The sequence below is a fragment of the Vulpes vulpes genome, chromosome 2 (assembly GCF_048418805.1).
Source record: "Vulpes vulpes isolate BD-2025 chromosome 2, VulVul3, whole genome shotgun sequence".
Taxonomy (NCBI): domain Eukaryota; kingdom Metazoa; phylum Chordata; class Mammalia; order Carnivora; family Canidae; genus Vulpes; species Vulpes vulpes.
The window spans coordinates 155706946-155717022 of record NC_132781.1 but is presented as its reverse complement, the minus strand read 5'-3'; the positions used below and the strand labels follow the sequence as shown (position 1 = coordinate 155717022).

At 47.0% G+C, this 10077-nt stretch overlaps 1 protein-coding gene across 6 annotated transcripts; it reads right to left on the bottom strand.

Moving 5' to 3' along the window:
• Positions 1 to 9245, bottom strand: ZNF436 (zinc finger protein 436). Of its 6 annotated transcripts, none has more exons than XM_026012433.2 (5): positions 8660 to 9120; positions 7331 to 7423; positions 7037 to 7199; positions 6376 to 6502; positions 1 to 3767 (listed from the first exon to the last, which is right to left on the bottom strand). In XM_026012433.2, exons 4-5 carry the CDS (start codon positions 6479 to 6481, stop codon positions 2515 to 2517), a joined length of 1359 nt encoding a protein of 452 aa, XP_025868218.1. In that variant the 5' UTR covers positions 6482 to 6502; positions 7037 to 7199; positions 7331 to 7423; positions 8660 to 9120; the 3' UTR covers positions 1 to 2514. The 6 variants fall into 6 exon arrangements, with proteins under 6 accessions (XP_025868218.1, XP_025868217.1, XP_025868212.1 ...); XM_026012432.2 differs by lacking the exon at positions 8660 to 9120 and adding an exon at positions 7750 to 8253; XM_026012427.2 differs by lacking the exon at positions 7037 to 7199 and having other exon boundaries at positions 8660 to 9245.
• Positions 9246 to 10077: the final 832 nt, after the last annotated feature.

Here is a 10077-nt window from a genome sequence, read left to right as displayed (position 1 = left end):
TTTTTTGATTTTCAAAAATTATACTTTTAATTATAGAATATTGTTAGAATACAGATGTAGATAGACACTAGCATAACTGCGACCAATACCATACGAAAACTGCTCTACATACTTACTTGTTCACTCACTCTCCACAACCATAGAAAAACAGGCACAAAGCGTTCAGGGTATGCGCAGAAGCAGCCAGAGACTTGGGAGCAGAAGACATGCAAAAAGCATTAGCAAAGAGAGTCTGATGCATAAGTTCTACACAAATTTCAACATAGCAAATGGGCAGCAATTGGGAAAAAGAGAGGAAACAGCTGGTGTGGCCCTTGCCCTTTTAACTTCCCAGCTGAAGTTTACATGTATGGAGAGATGGCTGGGGCACTTAAAAGCCTCTTCTTGAGCCACTCACCTCTAAGCCAAAAGCAGCAGCAGCAGGAACAGGTTGCAGGGGGCAGGAGAGTAGAGAAGGAAAAGGGAGTGATAGATACTTGTGTCATGAGGATGCTGTCTTCTGTGGCCGCTCCAAAGCTGATGCCCGTTGTGGCTCACAGAAACAACAGGAGAACTTTTGATATTCATCAAAACCATTAGCAACACTGATACAGGAGAAGACATATTGGAGTTTAGTCATCAAGAACATGTAAGTCATTCAACAATTAAAATATGAATACCCGCAGTCGGCTAGATTTTGTATAGAACACAAAACATACTCTCTGCCAGTGTTGAGTTTGTTTTTAAGTGGGAGTGGCAACATAAAGAAACCTCCTTGACGGAGTGGTGTTTCATTTTGTTACTTTCAAGGTTGTGTCACTGCAAACAATGCAGTCCCACACAGTTGAAGGTCCTAATGACTCACTTTCGCATACTTCCCGAGACCACCGGCTTCTTAACACACCAAGTCCCAAAGAGCTATGGCAGAAGTATTTTTAAAATGTTACAACACTCACAATAAAGCACAGTAGAAATAACTTGGGGCACTCTCAAAAATATATATATTCCTTACTCTAGTCCCTTCACACTGCCACCCCCAAATGCCTGGGTAAGCATCAACATCTGGGGTAGTGCTTAATTCCTATGTGGGCTGGGATAAGAACTGACTCTAACAGGCTTAAATTGGGTCAACTCTCATTTTAACCACATGTATCTGTAAACTGAGAGGATGGAAATACATTCCAATCTAGGTTTATTAATTCCTTGTGACTAGGCCAAAGAGAAGATAATTCAGTCTGAGAACAGGACAATCAATCTACCCAGTCATTATCTCCCACAATTGACTGATACACATAAACAAGTGCTTAGTTCTGTACAAAGACAGATCTTACAGGAGAGCATACACTAGAGCACTAGTGTTTAAATTTTTTCTTTAGAAAAAAATGGAAACAAAAGGACATTTCTCACATTGGAATTGTCTGTAGTTTTGTCACATGATCAACATCACCCAAGAACATGCTAATTCTGTGTGAATTGTTTCTGCTACTGAAAAAATTACAGGAATACACGTTTTACTGTACATTACACATGCCCTTATGCAAGCCAAGATAAACACTGGGATGTGGCCCTTATCAAATCCTAGAGTTAGCAGTATAAGGAGAACTGATCTTAAAGGATAGAGGGGGGAAGAACACAGAAAAGACTGGTGGTGTTCCTTGGGGAGGAACTTTGTGTTTCCTTCCCTGAAGTGGTCAATCCCACTTGCTCCTGACACTCCACCATCAGTATGGTCCTACCTTTCCTTGAAGACATTTTCCCTACATGTTTCCTACAGTGATCCCCAAAGAAAACGAATACATTTTGATTAATGGCAATAACAACAGTGGGCATCTCTTACTAAAGTCACCGCCACTGATGAGTCCTTGGTCCCCAAACCTGTGTCTCATTTTTCCTTTAATCTGTATCTTCAGTTAGCTTTTGCAAAGATGCAAGCTTTAATACAGTTAAATTAGAAACAATGTGGAAAAGTTTTGATCATTGCCTTCATCATGCAGAATCTTGCCCTCAGGAAGATGGAAAGATACAAATGTATGAGCAAATCAAGGGAAAAGCCTTTTGAAGGGGAAGATGTGTGTGCCCAACTACTATGGAGAGTGAATAGGTGTGGCAATTCAGGCAGTCTCTGGTTGTCTTTTTCCGAAGCAGCTGTGACCACCCTATTACAGTCCAAAATTTCCCCTAGCATTGTTCTTTGGGCCAAGGATGAGAGAAATAACTTTTAAAGATTTACTCCATATCCAGGCCTGAATATTTACCAGCATTTATCCCCTGGCCTTCAGATTCCCAGTTACTTGTGGGGCTGAATTTGATGAAGTACTTCATTAATATTGAGTGAATAAAAATCATTACTTTGGAGGAGGGGAGAACATTCCCAGAATTGTGGGTCAGAATTACAAATGGCTTATCTTCTTTGATATTTTAAACTGTGGCCCACAAGGAAATTCAGTATGGTAAAAGCAGTTCAGTCTTCAAAGAGCTGTTTGATATCAAATTAAATTGTACCTTCAAATGAATCCTCTCTTGTAATTGTAGGACTTAGTCAGTGTGAACTCTCTTATGTTTAATAAGGGCTGAGCTCCGACTGAAACTCTTCTCACATTCGGTACATTCATAAGGCTTCTCTCCTGTATGAACTCTCTGATGTGTGATGAGGTTGGAGCTCTGAGTGAAACCCTTTCCACACTGTACACACTCATAGGGCTTCTCTCCCGTGTGGGTTCTCTGGTGTTTAATTAAATCTGACCTTTCACCAAAGCTTCGCCAACACTCGTTGCACTCGTAGGGCTTCTCTCCGGTGTGAATCTTCTGGTGTGTGATGAGATGAGAGCTCCTACTGAAGCTTTTCCCACAAGCATTACATTCGTATGGCTTTTCCCCAGTGTGGGTTCTCTGGTGCTGAACCAAGTGCGAGATGCGGCTGAAATTCTCCCCACATTCATTACAGTGGTAGGGCTTTTCTCCTGTGTGGGCTCTGCGATGGCGCACTAGGTCAGAGTTCTGACTGAAATTCTTCCCACACTCATCACACTTGTAGGGCCTCTCCCCTGTGTGGACTCGATAGTGTTTGATGAGATCAGATCTCTCGCTGAAGCCTCGCCCACATTCATTACACTCATAAGGCTTTTCACCCGTGTGGGTCCTCTGGTGCTGAGCTAGGTGAGAGCTCCGACTGAAGCTTTTCCCACATTCTTCACACTCATAAGGCTTTTCCCCACTATGTGTCCTTTGGTGCTGGATTAGGTGAGAGAGCCGGCAGAAACTCTTCCCACACTCGTTACATTTGTGGGGCTTTTCTCCAGTGTGGATTGTCTGGTGCTGAATGAGGTGAGAGCTTCTTCCAAAACTTTTCCCACACTCATTACAGTCATAGGGCCTCTCCCCAGTGTGTGTTCTTTGATGCTGAATAAGGTGTGAGCTTCGACTAAAGCCCTTTCCACATTCGTAACACTTATAGGGTCTGTCTCCAGTGTGGGTTTTCTGATGTCGATTAAGGTCTGAGATCTGACTAAAGGCCTTTCCACAATGAGAGCATATATGATATCGGATGCCTGTGTGGACTTCCTTGTGAACAAGCAGATCAGTAACTTGTTGAAGAGGATAGCTTACCCATTCTTCTGCTGTCAGATCTCCCCACTGTCTTTCTGGTCTATCCCCGCTTTCAAAGCCCTCTTCATTTTCAGCATTTTCCTCAGTATTCCCAACAGGTCTTTCAGAAGCAGTCCCAAATTCTACATCTTCACTAATCTCTTGCTTTGGATTTACCTCATTCTCACTCCTGATCTCAAAATCTGTAATAAAGAATAAAGAATAATGATAATACTCGCAAATACACACACAAAATTTATCTACTATGTACCAGGCATTGTGCTAAATTCTTCACCAGAATCACTTCCAACCACCCTGAGTCGGGCATCATGATGATTTCCACTCTATGAATGGTAAATCCAAGACTCAGAGAAGTGAGTTGGACAAGCTCATAGAGTAGTAAATGGTGGAGCCGAGATTCAAATCCAGGTCTGTCTGATAACAGTTTATGCTTTGTACCACTGTTAATGGTTCTTTACGAAAATTGTATATATTCCTGGTGTTTTGAAAGAAAAGAGCCAGAAACAGAAAATATAAGAGTCTCTATATTAGAATCTCTAAAAGCCAAGGGCCTAGATATTTTATGTGTGATTGTGTATGTTCTTAACTTTTCAAGCCTTCATTATTACCATTATCTAATAGTTACTAAGAATCTATTCGGTTAGCATGGAAAAAACAAATTTTTGTCTAGCTATATCAAGTCTTAGTTGATAGGAAAGGTGACTGCCAAACATTACCTGCTACTTTCCAGCGGCCTTTTAATGTGAATAGAGAAGGGAAGGTTGGAAAATGCAAAAACAATGCCTGGCTCAGAACATTCTGAGAGAACATTCTGACATTAACAAAATATAGTCTTCAGAAAATGAAAATACACAACTATTGTCTACAAGAAACTTTAACCGGACGCTGTATTTTCCAAGTTGTGTTTCTTAGCATACTCTTCAACAAAGAGGTTACTAGGTATCCTGGGAGAAAAGGGCCTACAGATAAATTCGTTCAGTAAATGTTGTATCCAACAACTTCTTCTTAGAAATTCACATGCCATTTAACACATTAAAGGTTCTGAAGAGGGATCCCTGGGTGGCGCAGCGGTTTGGTGCCTGCCTTTGGCCCAGGGCGCGATCCTGGAGACCCGGGATCGAATCCCACGTCGGGCTCCCGGCACATGGAGCCTGCTTCTCCCTCTGCCTGTGTCTCTGCCTCTCTCTCTCTCTGTGACTATCATAAATAAATAAAAATTAAAAAAAAAAAAAAAAGGTTCTGAAGAGTCTTGGGGCTCCTAGGTGGCTCAGTCAAGCAACTGCCTTCCGCTCAGGTCATGATCTCAGGGTTCTGGGATTGAGCCCCGCATCAGGCTCCCTCTGCTTCTCTCTCTGCCCCTCACATCACTTGTTTGCTCTCGCTCTCTCTCAAATAAATAAGTAAAATCTTAAAAAAAAAAAAAAAAAGGTTCTAAAGGGTCTGAAGGTAAGGAAACCTTGTAAAAATTATTTAATTCAGTTCCAAACTTAGTTGGGAAAGGAACTTGGTTTTCTATGTGTATGTTTCTTCCATGCTGCCATCCTTTGAACAAGTGCCCCTTGAGCTGGACCGTAGCCATTTCAACTCACATTTCTTTAAGATTCTCACTTCTTGGGCAGCCCTGGTGGCTTAGTGGTTTAGCGCCACCTTTGGCCCAGGGTGTGATCCTGGAGACCCGGAATCCGGTCCCACATCGGGTTCCCTGCATGAGGCCTGCTTCTTCCTCTGCCTGTGCCTCTGCCTCTCTCTGTCTGTCTGTGTCTCCACGAATAAATAAATAAAATCTTTAAAAAAAAAAAAGATTCTCACTTCTTGCTTTTGTTAGATCGAGTAGAATATTTGGATCAGAGACTGCAATACTTCTAGCTAAATAACTTCATTTCTAGTTGCTTTTCTAAAGGAAAGATCCAAAAATCTTGGAACATCAGGAAGAGCCCAAGTTTAAAAGGAAAACCCTTATAGTTGTTGCCTTTTGTTCTGGAAAAGGCTAGAGAAATATTTCAAAACAACAACAACAAAAAAAGAATTAGTCCTAATGAGTGGCAGATGACCAAGTAAACCATACATGACTGCTAACTTCTGTCAAGTCTTACCAGGAGATGAAGTGAGTCAAAAGACCGTTCAGCTCAAGGATATACTGTTTATTCTGGTTACACTCAGCACAAAGGATAGCTGAGAGAAGACAGGTTTTCAGACCATCAAAAACAAAAAAATAGCTTCCCTTTCTCATAGAACCTGTGATCTTAGTTCATGATTCTCCTGGGATAATATCTGACGCACTCAAAATCTATGACTGACTCTGAAACATCTCTAGACAAGTACCTGTTCCAGATAAATAAAGGACCTCAGGCACAGCCAGGGCTCTGAAGCCAAAATAAATACAAAAATGTGGCTTTTGCTCTTCCATTAACCTGGGTGAGAACCCTCCTCATCTTCTAGTAAAAGCACCATTTACAGGGGGCCTTGACATCCTGGCACGCACCATTATGTCAGACCTGTTTGGTCAGTGATCTGTACAAACAGGCTGGAGCATGGTGGATGACTCAGGGCATACGAAATCTGAATGTTTCTAAAATGGGCAGAAACAGTCTTTCTTTTTAGACAGTATGACCTTGGTGTACCTGCACTCAGAGATTTGCCTGAGGACTCAACCCAAGCCAACTGCCAAGCCAACTGCCAATTAAATGCTTTAAATATCAAACAACTAGCTTGCAATGAAAGAGTCAAGCCACTTTGTGAGAGTCTTGAAAACGTGGGGATGAAAAGAGAGAGAGAAGAATCCTTACTTACCTAGTGAGACAACATTTCCATAATTCTCCTGCATAACATCCCTGTAAAGGTCCCTTTGTGTAGGGTCCAAAGGTCTCCATTCTTCCCGAGTGAGGTACATGGCCATATCTTCAAACGTCACAGGTGCCTGAAATCACACAATGCTTCCTCATTACTTGGTATCTGGGGGTTAGCACCAGTTTTTCTGCTTGCAATGAGAGACATGGCTAGGATCGTTGAGAAGGCGAAAGGAATGAATTCTGATCTGAAGAGTCGAGAGAAGAAATAAACAGGCAAAGAAGAGACGTGGTAGAAAAGGGAGCCAGGTACCAGGTGACTGCTCTGGCGCCCCGAACAGGTAGATAATCCCTGCCCACTGCACAACTTCGTCTTCTAGCGGTACTCTTCTCGGAACACATGCAGCGCCTACGTCACTCCATACCTTTACTCCATGGCTCCATACCTTTACTCACAATGTTATCTTTTTCCCGGAATCTCTTTCTCAGACTAGTGAAATCTTAGGATTCTTTTAAAGGCCCTGTTCCTGTACCAACCGTTCCTCAGTGCCCCCTATCCACCTGCTCCGCTCCACGCCTCCCTCGGGCTCGAGAATTAATCATTCCCGCTTCTCGGTTACCGCACCACGGCACTCTGTTCCTACGACAAATAAAGCCGTTATCACCTTGTATCACGGTTAATCGGATGTGTCTGTCTCCCTACAGACCCGTAAGCAGACGGGGAGGGTCTGTTCCATCCATCTTTTTCGCCTCTCCGGTACTTAAAGGCATACAGCAGGTGTTCAATAAATGCCAATTGGTGGCTACGCTGGCCTGGTACTGAGGTTCCTAGGCGCGGAATACCAAAGCGAGCGAATTACTAATCCCAGGGCATTTCCAACAGGGATCTGCAGAGCAAAGAATCGCCGGGACAAGGCGGGTAAGCAGAGGCAGGGTCCGAGAAGCCACCCCCGGCTTACCTGGGACCCAGCCATGAGCAGGGTGGCTGCCATCTCGGACTCAAGGGTTCGCCTCCCAGAAGAGAGAGCAGGAAAAGCAGCTAGCAGACAGCGCTAGAGGAGGCGAAAAGCAGGGCGTGAGGCACAGAAAACAGGCCCTGCCCACTCCCCAGGGCTGGAGTTCTGGCCGCCAGGCGGGTGGGGAGGGCCCTGGACCCGGGCCGGGTCACTCTCCTCCCTGACCCTGGAGCGCGACCCGCCCTCTGCGTCTCCGCCACCGGAGGGTGGAGGCACCGCCAGAATCTACTAAGACAGCCCCCTGGCTGGGGCCCTCCCGGGCCGGGGTCAAGCCGACGCTGTGTCGGGGAGGAGGCTCTGAGCCCAGCCCACAGAACGCCTCCGCTCTCCCATCTCAAGGCTGGGCCCTTTCCGGCAGCTACCTCGACCAATCAGCGAGCAAAGCTCGCCCGACGCTCTGCCAATTAGATGCCGCAAACTAGGCCCGCCTCTTGTAGCGTGGCTGAGCCCCTCCATCACGCCTGCGCGGGCCCGCGTGGCCTGCCGGGACTTGGAGTTCCACTCCGGCGTACAAAGGCCGGTCAGAGGCCAAAAACCGAGGAGGGAAAAGAACAAAAGGGTGAAGAAAGAAGCGCGTCCTCCTAGCCGGGGCGGAGTATCTCCCGCTTTCTTCTCTTGGAGACCGCGGCCCGATTAAGCCAGAGGGGTTGCCCTGCATCTCCTCGCGACCTTAGAAGCTTATCTCGAGTCGGGCCTCAGCTTCGACGTCGGGCCTAATTCAAGCGCTGGCCCGTGTTGGGTTCTTCTGGGACGAGCCCTCATTTGACAGCCGGGCCCTGAGAGGAGAGCGGCAGCCGCCCACTCCCCAGGGGAGACTCGGCGGCCGCGCTGGAACTTTGAGCTCCGCCCACGCACTACGTCTCCCAGCAGCGCCTGCGGCACTCTCACCAGCCACTCGGACTACAACTCCCGGGAGGCCCCGCGCCGCCCGTGCGCTGGCTAAGTGCAGTCCGCGGCCGGCCAGGCGGCGGCCCGGCCCGTCGCTATTAACCCTATAGGGGCATCCAACCTTGTCCTTCTAAAGAGGGCGCCCCTTGAGGGACGGGGTGAGTTGCGCCCAGCGGAGGGGAAATCAGAAGTGAGGGTGGGGGCTAGGGCGCCTGAGGAGGAGCGAGAAGAGTTGTCCTTATCATCCCTGAGGCTTTGCCTCCCTAAAGGATTTGTGACGCTGTCCTGCACCGACAGGCTCTTGGGCCTCCGAGCGGCCCCTGACCGGCTGAAGGTGGGAAGCCGAGAAGCCGAAAAACCGAGTTGGGAAAAGGACAGACTTACCTCCTGACCCGCGAAGGGTCCACTGGATCGCCGGCTCCAGGATCCGAGAGGCCTCAAACAGATTCCAAATCCGCAGGCAGAGTTCTCTGAGACCCCGGGGTGTTTGGAAAGATTCTGGAGCCCAGTGGCAGATCCCGGGGATCTCAGCCCCGCAGGTAGATCTCAAATCCGCGGACTTGCAGGCGAAGCTCAAAGATCGTAGGCGGATCCCGAAGCCTCGCAGACAGCTCAGGGAAACCACAGACTCCCCGGCAGATCTCGGAGGCCACAGCAGCTAGCCGAGGCACACCAGCAGAAGCTAAGCTGCATTCAACTGGAGCTCTTCCGAACGGAAGGACTTGCAGCCTTCCCTCTCCCCAGCCAGGATGAGAAAATTAGACAATGGGAGCCGAGCACTGGGGAAAGCAGGCATTCTGCGTGGGGAAGCGCTCTGAGCTCGCTGTAGCCTTGGAGAGGGAAGTGATGGAAAAAGAATATAGCAGCTTATTAGGGACTCCCACCCTCTTCAAGTTATAAATATCCCCAGAACCTTGGCTACGTGCCCAGAAGCCTGTTGTCTCTAACTTTACAGGAGACTTCTCTGCCTGGGCTGGGAAAGGGGCTTTTCTTTTGTTTTGCAGATACATCCACCCACTGAGTGACTTGAATCCCCCCCACCCACCCCCAACATGACTCTAGGCTATGCTTTTATTAGTGAGTGTCCTGTTCCCAGTACCCAGTTATTTATGGTTAAATTACTCAAGTGTCTAAAAAGAACTAGGACCCTACCCAGCCATGAGGCCGACTCTCTCACCCCCCACTCATCCCCCAGCTGTGAGGCTAGGAATTCTTTAGATAGCTCAGAATCGAACCATCCTACCCCATCTGAAATTTACTTGGGTACCCCCCCCCAAAAAAAGGAAGAAAGAAAAGGGATTTTAGGGGATCCTCAAGTCCTTGAGAGACAATGTCCATAGTGGAAAGAGCGTGGGGTACTGAGTCAGACAGACCTGAGTTGGAATCCTGGCTGCCTGTCGTTTAGATAGTCATTCACTCTCTCCAGGCCCATTTCCCTTTCTGTAAAACAAGGCAGTCATACCTCAAGCAGTGGTGAGCACTGAGGTGACATAAAGCACTCCACGCAAAATGAACACTCAGATGATAGCTGTTATTATTATAAATCTTGCTTTTGGTGGCAGGGGAGACTTCCAGAAAGGCCTGTGGATATTTTCACTGGCTCAGAAAAATCAAGGAAGTTGGAGTGGCCCAAGAGTGTGAGAATCTGCTGGTGACCTTCACCTCAGTGTTTCTGCTGGAAATCCAGAGGGAATTGGAAGTTGGGGCAGTTTGGTGAATTCAAGCAAATTGGTAGATTGAGCCCAGTAGAGCAGAGGTATTTGAGGCTGCCAGCATCCAGCAAGTCGAGGCCTCACGCTCAG

Excerpts from the sequence above, each read along its gene's own strand:
- ZNF436 (XM_026012427.2), bottom strand. The coding sequence starts at position 7,363 with ATGGCAGCCACCCTGCTCATGGCTGGGTCCCAG. Across the intron at positions 6,503-7,330 it reads TGCTCATGGCTGGGTCCCAG|GCACCTGTGACGTTTGAAGA; the intron begins GTAAGCCGGGGG and ends GTGTGATTTCAG. Across the intron at positions 3,768-6,375 it reads TGGAAATGTTGTCTCACTAG|ATTTTGAGATCAGGAGTGAG; the intron begins GTAAGTAAGGAT and ends TCTTTATTACAG.